This window comes from Somniosus microcephalus, chromosome 10 (assembly GCF_052327205.1).
Source record: "Somniosus microcephalus isolate GS21.2 chromosome 10, FLI_Smic_1.0, whole genome shotgun sequence".
NCBI classification, from domain to species: Eukaryota; Metazoa; Chordata; class Chondrichthyes; order Squaliformes; family Somniosidae; genus Somniosus; species Somniosus microcephalus.
Window position 1 is genome coordinate 70,577,169 of NC_140996.1, and position 25,101 is coordinate 70,602,269.

Here is a 25,101-nt window from a genome sequence, read left to right on the forward strand (position 1 = left end):
GGTGAATCTGTGGAGGGGGTGTGTTTGTGAAGGTGGTGATCACAGACTGGCAATGACTGCAGTCTTAATGGGGAGGCAGGAGGAGCACTCTTGCCTCACATTATCATATAATCATAGAAAGTTACAGCATGGAAGGAGGCCATTTCGGCCCATCGTGTCTGCGCCAGCCAACAAAGAGCTATCCAGCCTAATCCCACTTCCCAGCTTTTGGTCCGTAGCCCTGCAGGTTACAGCATCCCAAGTGCACATCCAAGTACTTTTTTAATGTGTTTAGGGTTCCTGACTCTACCACCCTTTCAGGCAGTGAGTTCCAGACCCCCACAGCCCTCTGGGTGAAGAAATTTCCCCTCAAACCCTAACCCTAACCCTCTAAACCTTCCACCAATTACTTTAAATCTGTGCCCCCTAGTTTTTGACCCCTCTGCTAAGGGAAATAGGTCCTTTCTATCCACTTTATCTATGCCCCTCATCATTTTATACACCTCAATAAGGTCTCCCCTCAGCCTCCTCTGTTCCAAGGAAAACAAACCCAGCCAATCCAGTCTTTCCTCATAGCTAAGATTCTCTACTCCCGGCAACATCCTTGTAAATCTCCTCTGTACCCTCTCTAGTGCAATCACATCTTTCCTGTAATGTGGTGACCAGAACTGCACACAGTACTCTAGCTGAGGCCTAACTAGTGTTTTATACAGTTGAAGCATAACCCCCCTGCTCTTGTATTCTATGCCATGGCTAATAAAGGCAAGCATTCCGTATGCCTTCTTAACCACCTTATCTACCTGGCCTGCTACCTTCAGGGATCTGTGGACATGCACTCCAAGGTCCCTTTGTTCCTCTACACTACTCAGTGTCCTACCATTTAATGTGTATACCCTTTCCTTGTTAGCCCTCCCCAAATGCATTACCTCACACTTCTCCAGATTGAATTCCATTTGCCACTGTTCTGCCCACCTGACCAACTTATTGATATCTTCCTGCAGCCTACAGCTTCCTTCTTCAGTATCAACCACACAGCCAATTTTAGTATCATCTGCAAACTTCTTAATCATACCCCCTAAATTCAAGACTAGATCATTGATGTATACCACAAAAAGCAAGGGACCCAGTACTGAGCCCTGCGGAACCCCACTGGAAACAGCCTTCCAGTCACAAAAACACCCATCAACCATTACCCTCTGCTTCCTGCCTCTGAGCCAGTTTTGAATCCAACTTGACACTTTGCCCTGGATCCCATGGGCTTTTAACTTCATGACCAGTCTGCCATGTGGAACCTTATCAAAAGCCTTGCTAAAGTTCAAATATACTACCCTCATCTACCCTCCTTGTTACTGCCTCAAAAAATTCAATCAAGTTTGTCAGACACGACCTTCCCTTAACAAATCCGTGCTGATTATCCTTGATTAATCCGGTCTTTCTAAATGAAGATTTATCCTGTCCTTCAGAATTCTTTCCAATAATTATCCCACCACCGAGGTTAGGCTGACTGGCCTGTAATTACTCGGTCTATCCTTTTCTCCCTTTTTAAACAAGGGTACAACATTAGCAGTCCTCCGGCACCACACCTGAAGCCAGAGAGGATTGAAAAATTATGGTCAGGGCCTTACATTAAGGTAAGTTACCTGAAGGATTCTTCCACAGCCTCCAGCAGTCCCTTTAAAGACAGCTAGCTACACTGCTGTAGTGCCCGAAAAAGTATTCAGAGCTTTTGACAACACAAGGTCTGACTACTTTTAACCAATTTAATGACTAGGGCATTGTAATGAGGCCCATGCTCATTTCAGACGGCCGCCATTGCTGTCTAAATAAAGGTCTTGCTAAATTTGACAGTGGCCCTGGCACTTGTGCAAATTAGGTGTGGGGCTTTCCAGTGCTAAATTTGTCATTGTTGCACCTGTTTCATGCCTATTCAATGATGTTGAATTTCAACCCTGATATGAATCAGGCACATTGAACTTGGCACCTGATTGGGATCAGCTGCCCGTTACGCACCCTGCTTGATCTTCCTTTCCATTGAGGTCAGTGCAATGGGAAATTGAGCAGCCGATCCAAGACCATCAGCTTTACTCCCCGGCTAGTGTTGAAAGTTATCCCGTTTGAAAATTTACCCTTCTAGCTTTTAGGAATAATGATGGCTCTACACTAAGAGTTTTTGTAATGGCTGTTGCTATGTCTGGAGATAAAAACTTCAGCACCATGCCGTTAAACTGTTAATGATCTGTCGGCAATACTTGGTTAGTTTGTAAATAGTTTTGTTCTCATTGAGAGTAAAGGGTTGAAACCCTTTCCAAATTTGCTTAGGCTTAGAACACTTCACCGGAAGAACACACTTTTTGCTTTGTACTTTCAACCTCATTCTCTTTTGCCCACTAAATGTATGTAAATTCTGATACTGGTGTTAGCATTCTCTATGGTCTAAATTAATTTGAAGTGATTCACAGGAAGTCATTGTAAAGTGCCAATAATACCTTAACTGTACCCTTCAAATGACTACCTGTCATTAATTTACTGCTGGAACAAAATATGTGCAACAAATTGTGCAGTAAACTGTGGCAGCCAAATGTCCTGTAAAAGTCATCCTGGAATATAATTTAAAGCTGTTATATGCTCTAAGTCACATTTAGCAGAAATCATAAAATGTTATTCCACATTTGGCCCATCTTGCCTGTGCTGGTTCTCTGAAAGATTTATCCACTTAGTTCTATTCCTCTGCCCTTTCCCCATACCCTTTAAAATTTTTCTCTTTGATATATTTCACCATTTCCTTTTTAAAACTACAATGGATTCTGCTTCCAGCACAGTTTTTGGTAGGGCATTCCATGTTTTAAACGTTCCCATATTGCTCATAAAGAATGTCTAATGCAGCAATATTTTTTAAACTTATATAAGTTAGTGATGAAGATTATTTAACATTGTGAAAGCAGCTGCCTAAATCGTTATGGGTAGGTTTTGTGAGACTCTGAACCCGACGCAGAGCCTCGTTAGATGGGAAGGACAGCTGCGGAATCGCCCCAATAGTATTTCAGCCCTACCTTTGGCCCATGCTCCCAGCTACAACCATCCATACTGCAAACACAGTCTCACAATTACCTCTTAAAATCGATGCTCATAGAGTGAAATTGTATGATGTTCTAACCAACCGCAGCACTAATATTCACAACTCATCGTTTCAAGTATTATTTACCTGATCTATAGCCATCAAAACCAATAACAAATCTGTACACATGTCCCTCAGATATAAATGTATGAATATTCAGATATAAATAACCTAGTAAAATGTATAAGGAATTGAAGCATTCATATAGTACATATTTTTACACAGCAATTCATAATTCTTTCTCTTTTCAATTAATTTCAGCATAAGATTGAGGTAAAACTGTCACTGGGTACATGTCAATGAAAAATAACCCACCTCAACTCACACCTTATTCAAAATCACAAACATTGGATTTTTCAAAGATTAACCGCAACAATAATGAAAAGGCAAACCCTTCTTACCAGCACAGATCACAAGAGTGTGTTGCTCACACAATAGACACTAACAAACTACTCTTGTAGCTAGTTGCTCCTCCTTCTGGAGTCTGTTTTACTGCCTGTAGTTACAGACAGGGTGTATATGCACAGACTGCTGTTTTTAGATATTCTCCCTTTCGGGTTCTAGTTTGCTGCCTGTGTTCTGCACAGTGATTATTAGCGGACTGCTACTTGTAGTTGTTCCCTGTGCCCTTCTGACTTTGCCGCCCAATCACCTTGCAGCCTGCAGTGTGGTCAATGGCAGACTGCGCACATCCTCTTTTCTTGACTTTTTGATTGCAAACTAATGAAATACTGGGGCCAGTTTTCGTTTACAGGTCTAAATCAGTTCTAAATAATCCCTAACAATAAGGTCAAGCATAAATAGCTGTCAATTCTCTAAGCTAATTTGAATAATTATTCATGTCTCCAGGTGTAAACTCAGATGGGTCGAGGGAAAATACCAATAGTGGGAGAGGGGAATTGCATGTAAGTGAAATTTAAAGGACCACCCAGATTCGCTGCGGGGACTGGCACAGAATGAAAGAGTTATGATTGCTGCCAGGATACCAGGCACAGACCCGCACGATGAGCTGCCTGTGCTCATGTTGAGAAGTGGAATCCCTTACAATTGATAAACATGTCAGGCTAGTGAAGGAGAGCATGCAAGACAATGGGGTGCAGTGTATGGCACTTTGCACCCTGAGGAAGCCTGCCATGTGGGTGAAGCCTTGTTCTCTCTCATCTCTGTCAATAGGGAAGGAGATGTAGGTGTTTCTCCTGGTGAAGAGGAGCCTCGGTGACCTTCCTGACCTCCAGAGGAATGCAAACTGGGATATGTCACTGATCTCACCTACTGCAGTCTGTAAGAAGCCCATGGCATAAAAGTTAAGGACCATGGTGACATTGACAGTCATAGGCTGTGCAGTCCATGCCATGCAACGAGGCTCGAGTTGTGGCTGCAGCATGTGACACATCAACATGACAGCCTCCATCTGGAAGCAAAGGCGCTTCGCCTCATACATTGCTCCTCAGTGAAGTTGCTGAAGAGAATTATAGAATAATAGAATCATAGAATGATACAGCACAGAAGGAAGCAATTCAGGCCATCGTGCCTGTGCAGGCTCTTTGAAAGAGCTATCCAATTAGTCCCACTCCCCTGCCCTTTCCTCAAAGCCCTGAAAATGTTTCCACTTCAAGTATTTATCCAATTCCTTTTTGAAAGTTATTATTGAATCTGCTTCCACCACCCTTTCAGGCAGTGCATTCCAGATCATATCAAATTACTGTATAATTTTTTCCCTCATGTTGCTTCTGCTTCTTTGGCCAATTACCTTAAACCTGTGTCCTCTGGTTAGTGACTCTTCTGCCACTGGAAACAATTTCTCCTTATTTACTCTATCAAAACCTTTCATAATATTGAACGCCTCTATCAAATCTATCCTTAACCCTCTCTGCCCTAAGGAGAACAACCCCAGCTTCTCCAGTCTCTCCACATAACTGAAGTCTTTCATCCCAGTACCATTCTAACAAATCTCCTCTGCACCCTCTCTAAGGCATTGACATCCTTCCTAAAGTGTGGTGTCCAGCTGAGATATAACCAGTGATTTTTAAAGGTCTAGCCTAACAACCTTGCTTTTGTACTCGATGCCTCTATTTATAAAGCCATGGATCCCATATGCCTTTTTCAGCCATTTGAAGTTGTCATGCCACCTTCATAGACTTGTGTACGTACACCCGCAACTCTCTCTGTTCCTGCACTCCCATTAATATTGTACCATTTAGTTTATATTCTCTCTTATTCTTCCTACCAAAATGAATATCTTCGCACTTCTCTACGTTAAGTTGTATCTGCCTTGAGTCTCCCCATTTCACCAGTTTTTATATGTCCTCCTAAGTCTATTAATCTCCTCCTCGCTTTTTACTACATGTCTGAGTTTTGTGTCACCTACAAACTTTGAAAATATTCCCCATATACTCAAGTCCGGGTCATTAATATATTTCAAGAAGAGTGGTCCCAACACCGACCCTGCAAGACACCACTGCACACATCCCTCCAGTCTGGAAAACAATAATAGCAATGTTGAGATACCGCGGCAAACGTGGGAGTCGAGACCAGAGTTAGTTAAACACAACTGCTTTAATCAACCTCATGGCAAAGAGGAATTGGAAAAGCCCACGCAACCACTTAAATACTCCCCAGACAGGAAGTGCTCCTGGCAGCCTGTCCCTGCGGCAAACAAGTTGCTGGAGTAGAGGGCCCCTGGCTGGGGGCGTCTGCTTAAACTGTCCGTGCCGCCGTGAGTGGATTATGTCCAGTGGTGGCGTGTCGCCACAGAGCTCCCCCCAGAATCCGCTTAGGAGGAGTGGACGAGTCGTGACGGTGGTCTAATGGTTCTGCCGGAGCGGCTCTGAGTGGTCGCCGGTCTAGTTGGTGGGGCCAGGCGGTTCGCCACCGGCTGTGCTGGCTTGCTGGCGGGTCGGCCTCTAGTTGGAGGTCGGGCCACGGGGTCCTGTTCCCCTGGTTCTGTGTGTGCTGGTTTGAGCCGGTCGATGGAGACTGTGTCGACCCTGTCGCCGAGTCGCAGCTTGAAGACCTTGTCCCCGGTTTGTAGTACCTCGTACGGTCCGTCGTACGGGGGTCGCAGGGGTCCGTGGTGCGCGTCGTGTCGCACGAAGACGAAGCGTGCCTGCTGTAAGTTTGGCGGGACGTGAGGTGCGAGTTCGCCGTGTCGGTTGACCGGAAGTGGGGCGAACTGTTGAGCGGAAGAGAAAGAGTTGAGCCGCTGCTGTTCGGCCGACCAAGGCGTGGTAGCCTCCGGAAGGAATTCGCCTGGGACGCGCAGCGGTTGTCCGTAGACTAACTCCGCTGCCGAGGACTGGAGGTCCTCCTTGACCGCGGTGCGTAGGCCTAGTAGCACCCACGGTAGGCGGTCAGTCCAGGTACTGTCCTGCAGGCCGGCGCGGAGTGAGGCCTTGAGTGACCTGTGGAAGCGTTCACACAGCCCATTGGCCTGCGGGTGGTACGCTGTGGTTCAGTGGAGCGTCACCCCGAGGTTGCGTGCTGTGGCCGTCCAGAGTTCGGAGGTGAACTGGGCGCCTCTGTCGGAGGTTATGTCGGCTGGTACGCCGAAACTTGCGACCCGGGTGTTAACGAACGCCCTGGCGATGTCGGCTGTGGTGGTGGAGGGCAGTGACACTGCCTGAGGCCAGCGTGTGTAGCGGTCGACCATCGTGAGGAGATGAGTTTGGCCTTGCGATGGCGGCAGAGGACCGACGATGTCGACGTGTACGTGGTCGAAACGGCGGCTGGGTACCTCGAAGTCTCCCAGGGGTGCTTTTGTGTGTAGCTGTAACTTAGCCCGTTGGCAGGCGAGGCAGGACGTGGCCCAAGTCTGAACATCTTTGCTGAGGCCGCGCCAGACGAAACGCTGGGAGAGGTGTTTGATGGATGCGCGGGCACCCGGATGGGAGAGCGCGTGTAGCGCGTCGAAGATGCGGCGGCGCCAGGTTGCAGGGACGACCAGCCTGGGTTGGCCGAGTGAGACGTCGCAAGTGACTGCCGTGGCTTCGGGCCCGTGCGCGACCTTGGCTAGGCGTAGCCCTGGCAGGCTGGTAGCCGCCGAGAGGAGGTCTGGGTCCGTGAGCTGGGCCGCTGCTAGTTGCGCGTAGTTGACCGCGAGGTGATTCGCGCAGATGGCGGGACGGGAAAGGCAGTTGGCGACAACGTTGTCTCTACCGGAGACGTGCTGGATGTCCGTAGTAAATTCGGACACGGCCGCGAGCTGGCGTTGCTGCCTAGCGGGCCAGGGTTTGGTGTGCTTGGCCATCGCGTATGTGAGCGGCTTGTGGTCCACGTACACGGTGAAGGGGCGGCCCTCCAGGAGGAACCTGAAATGGCGGACCGACAGGTGGAGCGCGAGAAGCTCGCGGTCGAAAGTAGAGTATTTGACCTCCGGGGGGCGCAGTTGGCGGCTGTAGAAGGCAAGTGGCTGCCACGCGCCATTGACCCACTGCTCGAACACGGCTCCGACCGCGTGGTCGGAGGCGTCGGTGGTGAGCGCGACCCAGGCATCGGCCCTCGGGTGCGCGAGCAGGGTGGTGTCAGCGAGCGCGTTTTTGGTGGCATCGAAGGCGGCTGACGTGTCAGTGGTCCAGGCTACGGCCATCTTGCCGGATTTACCTTGGAGGGAGTCGTATAGGGGCTTCATGAGGGCTGCATCGCTGGGGATGAACCTGTTGTAGAAGTTCACCATCCCGAGGAACTCCTGGAGGCCCTTGATGGTATTGGGGCGGGGGAATTGCTGGACGGCCTGCACCTTGTTGGGCAGGGGGACGGCCCCAGCAGGAGTGATGTGGTGACCGAGAAAATCGATCTCAGTTAGGCCGAATTGGCACTTCGCCAGGCTGAGGATGAGCCCGTGTTGGGCTTGGCACCCGAACAGGATGCGAATGTGTTCGAGGTGTTCCTGTTGGGAGGAGCTGACCACGAGAATGTCGTCTAGATAGACGAATAGGAAGTTCAGGTCCCGGAGGACTGAGTCCATAAGGTGCTGGAAAGCCGGGGCTGCATTCTTGAGGCCGAAGGGCATCCTCAGGAACTCGAACAGGCCGAATGGGCTGATGACGGCCGTTTTGGGGATGTCCGCGGGGTGTACGGGGACTTGGTGGTAACCGCGCACCAGGTCAGCCTTGGAAAAGACGGTTCGTCCGGCCAGTCGGGCCGAGAAGTCCTGGATGTGCGGCACCGGGTATCGGTCGGGGGTGGTGGCGTCGTTGAGGCGGCGGTAGTCCCCGCAAGGGCGCCAGCCTCCGCCGGGCTTGGGGTGATGTGGAGGGGTGAGGCCCAAGGGCTGCTGGAGCGGCGGATGATACCGAGTTGTTCCATGGTGGTGAACTCGGCCCGCACGATTTCCAGCTTGGCCGGGTTGAGTCTGCGGGCGTGGGCAGAAACTGGGGGGCCGGTGGTGGGGATATAGTGCTCCACACCGTGTTTGGCGGCTTTGGCCGAAAAGGTCGGGTTAGTGAGGGCGGGAAACTCGGCTAGGAGTGCCGAGTAGTCGTCCGTGGCTCTGGCGAGGCAGTAGGTCGTCAGGCCGGCCGAACGGGCCGGGGTAAATGCGCCAGGGATGGGGGCCATAGTGTTGATGTCGACGAGGCGGTGCCTCGGAATGTCGACAAGGAGGCCGTGGGCACGTAGGAAGTCGGCGCCGATGAGTGGGCAGAGGACCCTGGCTGTGAGGAACTCCCAGCAGTAGCGGCGGCCTGCGATGTCGAGCGTGACCATGCGGGTGCCATATGTGCGGATGTCAGAGCCATTGGCTGCGGCCAGCGTGATACCCCGTGCGTCGCTTTGGATTTCGAGGGCGGAGGCGGGGGTGATGCTGTGCTGGGCCCCTGTGTCGCACAGAAATCGGCGGTTGGTGCTGTCGTCGGTGACGTACAGTAGAGGCCCCTTTTGCCCCGCAGCCATCGTGGGGGCCGGTGCGGGGGGGGGTTTGAAAGTGCACGGTGGCGTGCAGCGTTGGGCCCTAGTGCCAAAACGGGTGTGGTAGTAGCAGTGACCCGGAGTGGCAGGGCGGTCGGGCCTAATGGGCCGGGAAGACCGCATGGTCGTTGCCGTGAGGTCGGGCGCGATGTCGCGGGCGGACTGCGCAGAGAGCAGCTGGTCGGCCTTTTCGGCTATCTCATTCAGGTCCGTAGAGCCAGATTCCACAATGAGCGGGCGGATGCTGTCGGGGAGCTGCCGAATGAAAAGCGTGCGAAAGAGGGCGCCGGTGTTTTTGTCGTCCCAGAGGGACAGCATGTGGGAGAGCAGATCCGACGGTGAAGCATCACCAAGGCCGGGGAGGTCGAGGAGTTGGCAGTTGCGCTGGTAAGAGGACGTTTGAAATTTTTTAAGGAGCGCAGCCTTCAGATGTTCGTACTTGCCTTCCGCTGGTGGCTCCTGCAGCGCTGCCCAAACCTTGGGGACTGTGGCGAAGGTGAGAGAGGCGACGAGGTAGTCGTACTTCGTGGCGTCGACTGTAATGTGTTTCAGCCGGAATCTGGACTCGGCTTGAACAAACCAGGCTTCGGCCAGGTTCTCCCAAAAGTCCGGTAGTTTAACCGTGACTGCGTTTGTATCCGCCATGCTAGCTTAGGATTCGTCCTGAGCGTCGGGGTCACCAGTGTTGAGATACCGCGGCAAACGTGGGAGTCGAGACCAGAGTTAGTTAAACACAACTGCTTTAATCAATCTCATGGCAAAGAGGAACTGGAAAAGCCTGCGCAACCACTTAAATACTCCCCAGACAGGAAGTGCTCCCGGCAGCCTGTCACTGCGGGAAACAAGTTGCTGGAATAGAGGGCCCCCGGCTGGGGGCGTCTGCTTAAACTGTCCGTGCCGCCGTGAGCGGATTATGTCCAGTGGTGGCGTGTCGCCACAGCAAGTCTATTATGTGGTACTTTATCAAACACCATTTGAAACTCCATGGGGCCAAAATTGAGTCGCTTTGGGGCGCTAACTTTGCTGGGGTGCCACTTTTAGTGCCCAGAAAAAATTAGCGCCCCCGTGGCCGAAATTCATTGGAAGTCCCCCAAGTGGGAAGCGCCCCGCCTCCCTCTTGGGGTGCTGCGAGGGAACATCGTGCTGCTATGTGCTGCAGTGCCACGCACTATTGCAGGCCTTCCTCCCCTTCTTAAAGGGGGGGGGCCTTGCGCAGCACGACCCGGGGCCCAGCTGGGCCACCGGGATCGGAGGGCCGGCAAAAGAGCCCGCGTGGGGGGTGGGGTGATCAGGAGGCCAGGGACGGCAACTGAGGCAGGTGCTGGCAGGCGGCCAGCAGCAAAAATGGCCGCCTGGCACCTCGCCTTTAATTAGCGCCACCCCGGCCACAAGTAGGGCCCCCTGACCCAGTCGGACATAGCGTCCGGTGGTAGGGGGTGCTACTGAAGATCACGGCCAGGGCGTGATCGGGGCGCTGCACACGGCGATGACGTCATTGCCGGTGGCATAGCATCATGGGGCGCTAATGGTTACCGCCGCCGCTAACCTCCTGCGTTGGCGGCGCCGCGCCCAGGCGCTAGTTGCTTTGCGCCCTAAGAGGGCGCTAATGGGAGTCGCAAAGCAACCGAATTTCTCCCCCCATATACATAACATCAACCACACTACCCTCATCAACCCTCTAGAAATTGGACATCGACAGATACCTGCCGATGTCACCACGGACTCGGGTTTATGGCCGCTGAAAATGGCCGCAGTGCTACTGGGCAAAATTCATGCTGGGGCTGGAGATTTGTAGCATAGCGCTAACTTACCATGTAACACCCTCCTGGTGGCGTTAGTGGAGGCATCCGACCCGAAGTTCCCGTCCAGGAGCAGTGTTGCCGCTTCTTATGGCTTCTGGGAGCGAGGCTGTGGAGTTCACAAGGAATTGTGGGCAACGAAAAGGGCTATGAATTAAAGGGACAATGCATTCAGAAATAATAAGAATTAAAATTCAGTGAAAAAATGCAGTTTTCAGCCCTTACTGCCGTTTAAAAAAAATTAACATTAAAAAGAAGTCCCAAATGGGGGACTCCAGCTCTTAAAGCTGAATTCCCTTCTGAACCTCAAAAAATGAGAAAAATGCTTCAGCACTAACACAAATGGCTCAGCAAGCCAGGGAAGGGGCACCCAGGGTCTCGCACGCAGCACTCCAGCTTTGTGCAGGGGGTCAACACTGCAAGAAAGGTCCTCTACCCACAGGGCCAGGAGAACCTCCAGAAAGAACGATGTGGGACCGCATCACCGAGGCCATCACTGCCAGCAGTGTAGCCCCCACCACTTGGCTCCAGTGCCCAAAGAAGCTTCATGACCTCAGACCAGTGGTCAAGGTCAGTGAATGAATCTTCAAAAGCCGTCTCCTACCAATTGCACCACTAGCCTCACACACTGCTCAATGCAGTGCCACTCCCCCACCAATCACTCACCTACCAAAATCTGTACCAATCATGAGGCACATCTCCCATTCCTAGCCTCACCTCACCCTCATGGAGGAGACGGTGCCGGCCATTCTTGGCCTGGGCATGGCTGAGCCCTATGCCAACGGAGAGGCTGAAAGGATACAAAATGCTGGTATCCTCATATGTTATCCTCCTTCTGGCATGCACCTCTTGCTTTCCCGCCCTCCCGTCACCACAACTCCATCCTTGTGCCTTCCTCATTTCACACATCCAATTACTGTAGCCTGCCCAGCCAATGGTTGACCAAGAAGAGGGAGAGGAGAGTGAAGAAGAAGAAAAAGATTGTTTTGACTCTCCCAGCCACCAGCTCCTCAAGGTTGACCAGCAAGGCCTTTTGCAGTGTCCACCACTGAAAGTCAACAGCTTTCCACCAGCCATGCAGCAGCCACTGGGGTAGCACTGCATGACATCAGTAGGTTAGGCAAAGGCACACACACAAGACAGTCACTAAGAGAATGCATAAGGGTGAGGAATTGATTTCTTGATGTTATATTGGATGGAAAGATGTATAAATTTTGATTGGAAAGTTTGCTTTGTAGTGGCTTATATTGTAGCATTGTGGTCAAGAGGACACTGTGATTGTCAGGAACAGAGGGAAGGTAAGATGTGGAACAAATCATGAAAGGGTTGTGGACACTGGAACTGCAGGTGGATGATTCTATCCCGGATATCCCGGCCAGAAAGGGGCTGTCTGGGTTCCATCCTTCCTTCTGCTTCCTCCTCTTCTGCTTCCTCCTCTTCAGCTTCTTCTTCTTCTGTTTCTTCCTCTTCTACAACTTCCTCTTCTGCATCTTCCTCTTCCCTCTGCGAGTGGATGCTGTAAATCTGAAATAAAAGCATAAAATGCTGGAAATACTCAGCTGGTCAGGCAGCATCTTGACCTGAGACATGAACTTTGTTTCTCTCTCCACGGATGTTGCCTGACCTGCTGAGTATTTGCAGCATTTTCTGTCTTCTCAGAGGCCTTCCTTTAACATCTGAGGCCTTGCAAGCATCCAGCAGCATGCCCTACACACTTAAAAAATGTTTTAACATCTACTCAGCAAGGCACTACTTCAATAAAATGAAAAAAAAAACAGTCCGAAAGTTTAAATGCCAAATTACCAGAAAGATGTGTGTGTCCTTTTAAGAGGTGCTGACAGAAACTCTGTCAGTCTGCTTGCGCGTTGGGTTTACCTGCCATGTTTAGGACCCAGTGCTAAACTCAGCGCTAGGGTCAAATTTCGCCATGGTGATGTTAATTCGGCATTGCATGCCGACTGACGTCACCACTCCGCCATTTTTTTTTGCAGGGCGCTGCTTCATAATGGCAGCACTAACAGGACTTCGAACATGGAGGATGCCCCGGGAACAACCACCAGCTGGCGGACGAGCGACCAATGCCGCTTTCTTGACATTTCTTCGCTTTAACGGATGGTGCTAAGGTAGGAAATTTCTCCCCCTTAACCTTTAATCATCCAGAGAGCTCTAGCTTTGGATGCCTTTCCTTTCCTCCTGGTGGGAATGTGTCTAGTCTGTACCCGAACTATCCCCTCTTTAAAGGCTTCTCATTGATAATTTACCGTTTTACCTGCCAAACTTTGATTCCAGTCCACCAGGGCCAGATCTCTTTTCAACTGATTGAAATTAGCCCTCCTCCAGTTGAGTGTTTTTACATTTGATTTTTCCTTGTCCTTTTCCATAACTACTCTAGTTGGGCTAGTAACATACTGATGGGATTGAAGTCTGATAAATCCCCAGGGCCTGATAATCTACATCCTAGGGTACTTAAGGAAGTGGCCCTAGAAATAGTAGATGCATTGCTGATCATCTTCCAGCATTCGATGGAATTTAGAACAGTACCCATGGATTGGAGGGTAGCTAATGTTACCCCACTATTCAAAAAAGGTGGTAGAGAGAAAATGGGGAATTACAGACCGGTAAGCCTGACATCGGTAATGGGGAAAATGCTAGAGTCCATTATAAAAGATGTAATAGCAGAGCACTTGGAAAACAGTGACAGGATCGGACAAAGTCAACATGGATTTACTAAAGGTAAATCGTGCTTGACTAAACTACTGGAATTTTTTGAGGATGTAACTGGTAGAATAGATAAGGGAGAACCAGTGGATGTGGTGTATTTGGACTTTCAGAAGGCTTTCGATAAGGTCCCGCATAAGAGATTAGCGTGCATAGTTAAATCACATGGATTTGGGGGTAAGGTACTGACTTGGATAGAGAACAGGTTGGCAGGCGGGAAGCAAAGAGTTGGAATAAACGGGTCTTTTTCTGAGTCGCAGGCAGTGATTAGTGAGGTACCGCAGGGGTCGGTGCTAGGACCCCAGCTATTCACAATGGCCCAGAAATTCAGATCCCAACGCGTGAGTACGCCCAACGAAAGTGCCGGTTTTGTGCATGCACTGCGCATGCGCAGGAAACCGGCACTTCCGTTCCCCTGAAATAAGGGGTTGACAGGTGGAACGCATGCGCCAGAGAGGCAGCGTTTGCGCATCGAACTTACGTTTTTTTGCAGGGTTCTCCTGGAGGGTAAGTCTCCAGCAGTTACACTTTTAAAAAGCAGGCGCAAGGTCTGCTTTTAACAAGGTAAGTGGTGAATTAATTAAAATTAAAACATTTTTTCCACAGGTTTATTATTTTTAAATACTTTAATGAAAGGTAAGTTTATTTTTAGCCCCGTTAGAAAATGTAATTAATTTTTTCAAAAATTTAAATTATTGTTTAAAATAGTTATTTCACGTAATTTATAGTTATTTTAAAAATGTGATTTAAAAAAAAATGTATTTGAAATTTTAGTGATGTTTTGGGGCTTATAGTATTTATAGGTTTGACAGCTCTTCCTGTCAAACTTATGAATGAAGCATTCCCTGCTACCATTGGCTCTCCATGGCCCACGTGATCCCAGGGGACGCATCGAACTAACTGCGCCCCTGGGATATGCAAGCAATGCGTGCTGGCAGTTGGAGGAGGCCCAGGATCGGAATCCCACGTGGGCCCACAGCTCAATGGCTGGCGCGCTAGGTAAGTGCAGGTCGGGGGCTTGCACCCGCGGGAACCCCCGACCTGAATTTCTGGGCCAATATATATTAATGATCTAGACAAGGGAACTAGATGTAATATCTCCAAGTTTGCAGATGACACAAAGCTGGGTGGGCGTGTGTGCTGTGAGGAGGATGCAGAGAAACTCCAGTATGATTCGAACAGGTTGGGTGATTGGGCAGATGCATGGCAAATGAAGTATAATGTGGATAAATGAGAGGTTATCCACTTTGGTGGCAAAAACAGGAAGACAGATTATTATCTGAACGGCAATAGATTGGGAGAAGGGGAAGTACAATGAGACCTGGGTGTCCTTGTGCACCAGTCGCTGAAGGTAAGCATGCAGGTGCAGCAGGCGGTTAAGAAGGCAAATGGTATGTTGGCCTTCGTAGCGAGAGGATTCGAGCACAGGAGCAAGGATGTCTTGCTGCAGTTGTACAGGGCCTTGGTGAGACCACACCTTGAGTATTGTGTGCAGTTTTGGTCATTTTATCTGAGGAAGCATGTTCTTGCCATGGAGGGAGTGTAGCGAAGAATCACCAGACTAATACCTGGGATGTCAGGAATGATGTATGAGGAGAGATTGGGTCGATTGGGCTTATATTCGCTGGAGTTTAGAAGAATGAGAGGGGATCTCATTGAAACTTATAAAATTCTAACAGGACTAGACAGACTAGATGCAGGAAGGATGTTCCCGATGGTAGGGGAGTCCAGAACCAGGGGTCACAGTCTAAGGATAAGGGGTAAGCCATTTAGGACTGAGATGAGGGGGAATTTATTCACGCAGAACCTGTGGAATTCTCTAGCACAGAAGGCAGTTGAGGCCAATTCATTAAATATATTCAAGAAGGAGTTAGATATATTTCTTAAGGCTAAAGGGATCAAGGGATATGGGAAGAAAGCAGGGACAGGGTGCTGAATTTGGATGATTAGCCATGATCTCATTAAATGGCGGAGCAGGCTCAAGGGGCCGAATGGCCTATTCCTGCTGTAAGCAGTTTTTGATCCTAGCCCAATTGCTAGACTGACGGTTCGAATCGCCCCCCGCCTTACAAAAGTTCTATACCCAGGAATTATTATTCAGAGTGTAAATGAAATAAGTCACGGACGGGAATGCTTCGGTGAAAAATCAAACTTATTGTACGAGGCCCCTTGGGTCAGAGCGATCATAATATGATCGAGCTCTCAGTCGAGATGGAGAGTGAGGAAATTGAATCAGAGACTAAGGTCCAGAACTTAAATAAAGGGAATTACGAGGGTATGAGACGGGAATTGGGTAAGATTGATTGGGTGGTGTTTCTGGGGGGATTGACAGTGGATAGACAATGGCAAGCATTCAAAGATAGAATGGAAGAATTCCAGAACATGTTTATACCGGTTTGGCATAAAAATAAACCTAAAAAGGTGACTCAACCGTGGATAACGAGGGAAATTAGGGACAGCATAAAATCAAAAAAAAGGGCATATCAACTGGCAAAAAAAAGCACCAGACCGGAAGATTGGGGGCAGTACAGGATACAGCAAAAGAGGACAAAGGGATTAATCAGGAAGGGGAAAATAGAATACGAAAGTAAACTTGCAGCAAACATAAAGACAGACTGCAAAAGCTTTTATCGGTATATCAGGAGGAAAAGACTGGTAAAATCCCAAGTCGGTCCCTTGCAGTCCGATTCGGGAGAATATATAATGGAGAATAAGGAAATGGCGGACCAATTAAACTCATACTTTGGTTCTGTATTCACAAAGGAGGACACAAATAACCTCCCAGGAATATCGGCAAACATAGGGACTAATGAGAGGGAGGAGCTGACAGAAATTAGTATCTCTAGGGATATGGTGTTGGGTAAGTTGAGGGGACTGAAGGCCGACAAATCCCCGGGGCCTGATAAACTACATCCTAGGGTACTTAAGGAGGTGGCCCTGGAGATAGCAGATGCTCTAAGGATCATCTTCCGGAACTCCATTGACTCGGGAACAGTACCCGTGGATTGGAGGGTAGCTAATGTTACCCCAATATTTAAAAAGGGGGGTAGAGAGAAAGCAGGGAATTATAGACCAGTAAGCCTTACATCGGTTGTGGGCAAAATGCTAGAGTCCATTATTAAGGATAAAATAGCGGAGCACTTGACAAATGGGGAAAGGATCGGACAGAGTCAACATGGATTTACAAAGGGTAAATCGTGTTTGACTAATCTGCTGGAATTTTTTGAGGAGGTAACTGGTAGAATAGATGGGGGAGAGCCAGTGGATGTGGTGTACCTTGACTTCCAGAAAGCCTTCGATAAGGTTCCACACAAAAGATTATCATGCAAAATTAAGGCTCATGGGATTGGGGGCAAAGTATTAACGTGGATAGAGAACTGGCTGGCGGATAGAAAACAGAGAGTTGGAATAAACGGCTCGTTTTCGGAGTGGCAGGCAGTGACCAGCGGGGTGCCGCAAGGATCTGTCCTGGGACCCCAGCTGTTCACAATATATATAAATGATCTGGATCAGGGAATTGGATGCAATATTTCCAAATTCGCTGACGACACTAAACTAGGAGGAGGGGTGGGCTCTGATGAGGATGTCAGGAGGCTACAGTGTGATTTGGACAGGTTGGGGGAATGGGCGGATACGTGGCAGATGCACTATAATGTGGATAAATGCGAGGTTATCCACTTTGGGGGTAAAAACAGGAGGGTAGATTATTATCTAAATGGCAATAGATTGGGAGATGGGGAAGTGCAGAGGGACCTGGGTGTTCTTGTGCACCAGTCACTGAAGGAGAGCATGCAGGTGCAACAGGCGATTAAGAAGGCAAATGGTATGTTGGCCTTCATATCAAGGGGGTTCGAGTATAGGAATAGGGATACCTTACTACAGCTGTACAAGGTGCTGGTGAGACCGCATCTGGAGTATTGTGTACAGTTTTGGTCGCCCCATCTGCGGAAGGATGTTCTTGCCATGGAAAGAGTGCAACGGCGATTCACCAGGCTGATACCTGGAATGGCGGGAATGACCTACGAAGAGAGATTAAATAGTTTGGGCTTGTACTCACTGGAGTTTAGAAGATTGAGAGGGGATCTCATCGAAACATATAAAATTATGGCAGGCCTGGACAGGCTGAATTCAGAGAGAATGTTTCCAATGGCCGGGGAGCACAGAACCAGGGGCCACAGTCTAAAAATAGCGGGCAAATCATTTAAAACAGAGATGAGGAAGAATTTCTTCACTCAAAGAGTGGTGAGCCTGTGGAATTCCCTGCCACAGAGGGCTGTGAAGGCTAATTCAATAAATATTTTCAAGAGAGAATTGGATATATTTCTGAAGGCTAAGGGGATTAAGGGTTACGGAGAAAAGGCGGGGACGGGGTACTGAACTGGTAAGATCAGCTATGATCTCAGACGAAGATCAGCCATGATCTCATTGAATGGCGGAGCAGGCTCGAAGGGCCGAATGGCCTACTCCTGTTCCTATCTCTATGTATCTATGTATTTATTTGGCCTAACATACACTGGCTAAAACATGCACTACTAAACGAAATCACTGTCTCTGTGGAGAATAAAATCCAGGTTACAAACAACATACATACCGTACAAAACTGGGGACTATAACAAGCAGTAATTCCCTTCTTGCTATGGTGGACTCTAATTCCACCCCTACCAACGAATTACCCAGTCGCATAAACCCCTTCGCCTGGCTGAACCAAACAAAGCTACTCCCCCAGAATAGCTCAAAAGCTTCACTTCTGAGAAAAATCCTGAGCCCCTTACACCTCACCCAGCTTGCCTGGGATATCTGGTTACCAGCTTGGCTCGATCGCTTCACTCAGCGGCTTCTTCCTCTGGTACTTCCTGTTAAGTCGATCTTGGTGGAGCGAGGAAGCGAGGGAGAGAAAGAATGGTGGAAAAGAATCTATCTTTATAGTAGTCTGGCTACCCCTATCTTTTCCCGCCAATCTTTAAAATGCTTTTGTTTCTAAGTACTCCAGTGCTTAATCAGTGATGAGTCATGCTCGGACCCATGAGTATTGGATTAATGGCCCTAAGTCTGGGACATATCTTTCGGTCTTTGTGTTGGGAAAAAAACTGGCTCCTTTTCAGCTGGCTGAGGCCAGTGGGTTAATTGTTCTGCTTCTCTTCTGAGATGGAGGTGAGAAGTGCTTTGCATATTAGAGTGGCTTCAAGTTCAATGGCCCCCTTCCTTTTTCCAGGACTGTCCGGAGAACCCATACATGATTGATGACTGACAGTTCTTTTGTCACAGCCAACTGCCATGCGTTCTCTGCAGTTTTAACAAACCAATCCCCCACGCATTTGCACAGGGTGATTCCACCACAGGGAAAACACCCTCAGCCCATAAAGTCCACAAAAATATTCTCGACGGAGTCCATTCTTCAAACAGAGACTTTGCGATCTCTTCACTGCTCCTATCTTCTATGTTTGTGTCAAGCGAGCCTACTTGTTGTATTTGCATGGGTAATGGCTACGCTAATTTTCTTCTGTAAAAGTCACTGAAATTTCCTGGTGATCATTGATATCTTGCTGGAAGAATGTGACTGACTATTGGTTTCAACCCATCAAACTCAGTAGAATATTTGTTATTATCAGTTTACTTTGCTTATATACATAAATCCAAAAATGTCCTCCTGTCAAATCCTTGGGGGAAAAGCAACCTCTTACAATTTGGTAAGTATCGGAACTATTTTTTAAATGTGCCAATTTAATCTTTTGGCAGAGTACTCTAGGTTGCTGAATGTTTCCCAGAGTTATTGCCTCCTATGGGATACTATATTTTGCAAGGTTGTCAGAGGTTATCTAGTGCAACAGAACACTTCCACGAGGTGATAATTTAATACATATCAATGAAGTCATAGCTATCTACCAGGTCCCAAAGGCAAACAATATGAAACAATGGCACACGGTAACACCCGGTGGTACGCCAATCAACTGAAACATGATTCATGGGAACAAAACTTTATTCAACAGTAGGGAAATGAGGAGTATTCATCTGTGAACAACAGCACATTTTATTTGTTTTGTTTTCTTTACAAGGAAGTAATCTTAAACAATATGATTTCCTAATACTCACACTCCCAGAGGAAACTGATTAAGCAATGGGTTTTGGAACCATTCTAAGTGCGGTCAAGAGACAGGAAGAAGGCCTTAAGAACAAAACTCAGACTTTTACTATTTCTATCAAATAGAGCTACCTGAATATTCTTTATGAGGATATTGGAACAATGTAACAACTTATTATCTTGAATATAGAGAAATTAGGGCCATGAATTCAACTCCGTAGTGCCAGTACTATTGGCCGTTTTTAAAAAAAGGCTTCCGCCCACTTCCGGCACAGCCCACGCTGTTCACCATCTTGGTGAGGGCGATGCGTGAACAAGATGTGCGTACACCAGCAGTATGCAGAGTATGCAGGTCGCGACGTCAGTCAGCGTATTACGCTGATTTGACGCATGACCTGCTATTTTTGATGTCGCTGCTCCATTTAACGTCCTCTTCTAACCACGCACAGCTGATCCTGTGTTCAGCTGCACGAAGGACCCCCACCAGCGTTACTTAAAGGGATACATCCAACTTGGAGGTAAGTTGCTTATTGCTTTTGTACTGGCTCTTGCGGAGTTTGCAGGAGTATTGGGTTGTTGTAAGAAATTTCTAAAGTTGTTAAGTGTGCAGGGAGTGCTGCTGGGCATTGGGAAGTCATTGGCTGCGACTGGAAGGCCTCGGAGTACACCACTTGCTCCCAATCATGGGGGCTCTAGTTGCAGTCCTCCTCGCGCTGCAGCATGACAGGGAGATGGAGTAGAGTGAGCAAAGAAGACAAGCTGCTCACAGAGGAAGGAGGAGGAGGAGGGCTCACAGCAGGAGGCCTTACCCACCCTGGGTCTTCAGGGAGCACTTCTCCTACCTGCACCTTAGCCAGGAGCAGTGTATTAGGAGGCTCCGCTTCACCAAGGAGGTGATCACAGAACCCTGTCACCTCTTGGAACCAGACCAGCAGCCTCAGAGCAGGGTGACGATGGCACTGCCAGTGGCTCTCAAGGTGACCATGGCCCTGAACTTTTTCACTAGCGGATCCTTCCAGGCTGGAACAGGTGACATAACAAACATCTCACAGTTCGCCACCCATCGATGCATCCGGGACGTTACAGAGGCTTTGTAATCTAGGAGAGGGGACTTCATTGTCTTCTCTCTAGAGAGAAGTAGGAGGAGTGCACACGTGGCTTTGCCAGGGGCTTCCCCATGGTGCAGTGTGTCATTGAATGCATACAGGTGACCCCCTTTGTTTTGGATCTTCCCTTCCCCCCTTTCCTTTTTTTTTCTCTCTCCCACACAGCAGCTGTCTCCCATCCTGCCAGTACACTTCACACCTAATCTTGCCATCTTTTGTCTCCACTGTCCTATTACCATCTCGTCTGGTTTTGAATACCTCTTATTGGCCCAGTAATTCCGGGCACAACGCGTGAGTACGGACGGGGTACTCACGCGTGTGCCCGGAGGAATTGCCGGTTTTCAGCATGCACAGCGCATGCGCTGAAAACCGGCATTTCCTGTCCTCTGACCCAAGGGGTTAAGAGGCAGAACGCGCGCGACAGCACAGGCAGCACGTGCGCAGTGAAATTCCTTTTTTTTTTCAGAGTTGCGCGTGTGTAAAGGCCTCCGGTCTTTACGCATAGAAAAACCACATGTAAGTACTTAGTTTTTCAGGTAAGTGGTCTATTAATGCAATTGAGAATTTTTTTTCCACAGGTTTGTTATTTTTAAACAATTTACAGTAAGGTAAGTTTAGTTTTAGCCCCGATTTTTTATATAATTTTTTTTTCAAATTTTAAAATTATTGTTTAAAATAGTTTTTCAGAGTTCTTTATGGTTCATTTAAGTAGTGCAATGTTTTTTTAAATTTTCTTTCAGGTTTAAGTAGTGTTTTGGGGCCAGGAGTTTTCATGAGTTTGACAGCTCTTACTGTCAAACTCATGAATGAACTTTTGCAACCTCCCATTGGTTGCCCTGTGCTCACGTGATCCCAGCCAGCTCATCGCACTAAGTATGCCGCTGGGTCACGCACGCACAGCGCGGCAGGACCTCAAGCGGGCCAGTCAGAGGAAATGCAATGCGGGCCAGAATTAAAATGTCAGCGCGCTGGGTAAGTGAACATCGGGGGCTTGCATGTGCAGCAAGCTCCCGATCCTAATTTCAGGGCCAATGTCTCTTTTACTTCTTTTACTTCTTTTGTTCTATCGCAGCCCTGCCTTTGATCTATTTTATTTCCTTTCCTGTTTGAAAAAGGGTTTCGACCCGAAACGTCACTCTAATTTCTCTCCACGGATGTTGCCTGGCCTGCTGAGCTTTTCCAGCATTTTCTGTTGTTATTTCAGATTTCCAGCATCTGCAGTATTTTGCTATCAGACTCCGGTTCCCCTGAACGAAACCCCAGATCGCCGTTGCTCAGCACTTCACCACCTTTCCACCCCTCTGTCATAGAACATCACAGCATCCTCTTGGCCACAATGCTGAAATGAAAGCCAGTACAAAATATACATTCCAGACCAAATTTATAAATCAATCAATCCAATACTACGTAACAAAGTCAACTATTCACCCTTGTGCATTCCCTTAATGCCTGTCTTCCGTGTGCTTTTGCCTGTGTAGTGCTCCTACAAGTGCTACCCCAGTGGCTGCAGCATGGCTGGTGGAAAGCTGCTGACTTTCTGTGGGGGACACTGTGATGGCCTTGCAGTTTGACCACGAGCAGCTCTGGGCCTAGAAGGCCCGGCTGTAGGCTGCACAACTTCAGCATTTGCGGCAGCAGCCTGGGCTGCTGTCTGACAGGCAACAACAAGGGCACTGGCGGAGTGGCAGTAGTGGGAGGACGAATGGTGTCTTCCTGAAAGAGGACACCAGGTTGGTGCTCCATGGAGCCACTGCTACTCCCCAGGGTGGTGCCTCAACAACCCTAATGATCTGTTGGAGGACAGATTGCTGGACTGCTGTGACAACCTGCAAACCCCTTTCAACACTGGTAAACTCAACCACGATGGCAGCAGTGTGAGCTTGCGTGGCAGCAAGCTAAGCCTGCATGACAGAAGTCTGAGCTTCGACTGCAGCACAAAGACATTGGGTCACTTCCGGCTGTGCTGCATTGGAAGCTGAGACATCGCCCATCATGTTTCATGTTTCAGTCCACAAGTGTGCTAATGGAGTTGCCCATCACTTCTATCCTGGAAATCATGGGCTCCAATCTCTGCGCAAAGCCCTGTGCAAAGTTGGTGCAGGACTCCTCCATTCTCCTTGACAGTGACAACAGGCTCTCTGACAGGCATGCCGATGCACCAAGGATTTCTGTGTTCATGCCCACCACCCTTCTTCTGTAGGACACCCCATCAAAATTGTCATCTGAGTCCTCTGCAGCAGAACTCATGTGCGACCTCATCCTCCGGGGAGCTGCACCTGCACTACCCTTTCCCCCTGCCCTGGCTGCAGGACTCTCATTGTAGTGATCAATAACATGTCATTCTGTGGTGGACACTAGGTGGAGCAGTAGAGCTGTATATAGCTGTATGTATTAAGACTACACTACCCAGCTATACATACATTAAGACTACATTACGCATGAGGCTAGGCTACCCACAAGGCAACAGTCAAGATGGCAGCCTGCACACAGGAGCACAAGGCTGCATCTCTACAGATACTGTACCAAGTCCACATGGCTCAATAAAGTAACTAGCAAAAGCTAGCAGTGTTCCTAATAAGAATGTCTATTTATTAATGAACATAACATGGTACCAGGGTGGTGAAGATCTGCTGAAAATTGTGAAAAGCGACATGGAGAATTTGAAGCCACCAGAGCGTTTGAATCTCACAGGAAAAATCGACTACAATTGGCAGACTTTTAAACAGCAATTCGAACTCTACATTGCAGCCATCGGATTCGGTACGAAGCCAGACGCAAGGAAGATAGCGTTGCTGCTTACGGTTGCAGGCCCACAGGTGATAGAGGTATTTAATACATTTGTATTTAATCCAGTGGAGAACAGAGAAAAATTAGAAGATGTGCTAAAAAAATTTGATGCACATTGCTCTCCCAAAAAGAATGAGACGTATGAAAGATACATCTTCCGATCTCGGACACAGCAACAAAATGAGACTTTTGTTAGCTTTATAACTGATCTGAAACTGAAAGCACAGACATGTAATTTTTCTGAGCTCAAAGCATCCATGATTCGTGACCAGATTGTGTTTGGTATTCATGATAAAAAAGTCAGGGAACGTCTGTTGAGAGAAACCGAACTAAATTTGGAAAATGCGGTGAAAATATGCCAAGCCAGCGAGCTAGCTCGAAATCACGCGAAGACTTTCAGTGAAATCAATAATGATGCGAATGTAATGAGTGATAATGCTGCTGTCGGTGCTGTGTCCTACAAGGGGAAGAAACGTGGGCAGAACAGAAATGAAAAGCAATCGGAGGATGACATTTTTAATTGTAAACGCTGTGGTTACAAACACCAGTTAAGACAATGCCCAGCATTTGGAAAAATGTGCACAAAGTGTAATGGAAAGAATCACTTTGCCAAACAATGCTTTTCAAAAGTAACAACAACGAAAGGGCAACAAGTTAATGTGAATGAGGACACTGATTTAAGTGAGACATTTTTTGTAGGAATGTTGTCATGTGACGATATCAAAAAAGATGCAGAAAATGTGCAGCCCTCAGAAATAGACAATGCTGAACATAAAGTTAATGCAGTAAAAGAGGACAAATGGATGATCCCACTGCAGATAAATGGAGCATTAGTTACATTGAAACTGGACACTGGGGCAAAAGCAAACTTAATCAGTATGAGTGACATTAACAATATGAAAGAAAAGCCCAAAATACAGAAAAAGTCAGTACTACTGAAGGACTATAATGGACAGAAAATAGATAGCTTAGGTGTATGCAGACTTAAAGTGACAGTCAAAGACAAAGTGCATCATCTCATGTTTTTTGTTGTGGCTGAAAGACTTGATTCGATACTAGGTGACAAAGCTTGTGAGGACTTAGAACTGGTCAAAAGAGTTTACCGTATAAACTGTGCCATAAGCAGACCAGATGACTCAGGTGATGAAGCAGAGAGCCCATCAAGGATGAAAAGGCCAAAGGGTATCCATGTCTTCAAAAAGCCTAGTTTCTCCAAGAAGAAAGAAAAAGGCTTCAAGGTCAAAGAGAAGCCAAAGGAAGAAAAGCACAAAGAGGAAAAACACAAGGAGAAAAAGTCCAAAGATATAACCGCAGCAGATGTTGTTAAGCAGTGGAAAGAGAAAAAGAAAAAGAAGAAGCCTGCACCAGAGCAGGAAGCAGTTCTGGTGGATACTCCTTCTTCCCTCAGGCCAATCTTTGGTATTCCATTAGCCGAGGCTGCTGAGAGGACTATGCTGTATGATGGGATCCAGCTGCCAGCAGTTTTTCAAGAGTGCATTGAGTACATTGAGAGTTATGGCATGAAGAGTGAAGGAAACACTGAAACCCTCTCCAAGCAAAGATCGCAAGGAGACCTCGATCTATACAAGAGCAGATTGATGACAATGCCGCAAC

At 48.1% G+C, this 25,101-nt stretch overlaps 1 protein-coding gene across 7 annotated transcripts in view; it reads right to left on the reverse strand.

Moving 5' to 3' along the window:
• gja5b (gap junction protein, alpha 5b) overlaps nucleotides 1-25,101 on the reverse strand; it is a 132,555-nt gene that overhangs the window by 73,110 nt on the left and 34,344 nt on the right. For 4 of the 7 annotated variants that reach the window (XM_085998602.1, XM_085998597.1, XM_085998599.1 and 1 more), the window contains exon 2: nucleotides 10,810-10,944. The exons of 1 other annotated variant lie outside the window; for it this stretch is intronic. Coding sequence is in view for 1 of the 6 variants with exons in the window: in XM_085998603.1 (XP_085854729.1) it covers nucleotides 10,810-10,944 (135 nt within the window). In the remaining 5 variants the exon portion in view is untranslated. Of the gene's footprint in view, nucleotides 1-3,495; nucleotides 3,686-10,809; nucleotides 10,945-25,101 lie in introns of those variants that run through there. 2 more of the 7 variants (XM_085998598.1, XM_085998601.1) reach the window with 1 other exon arrangement.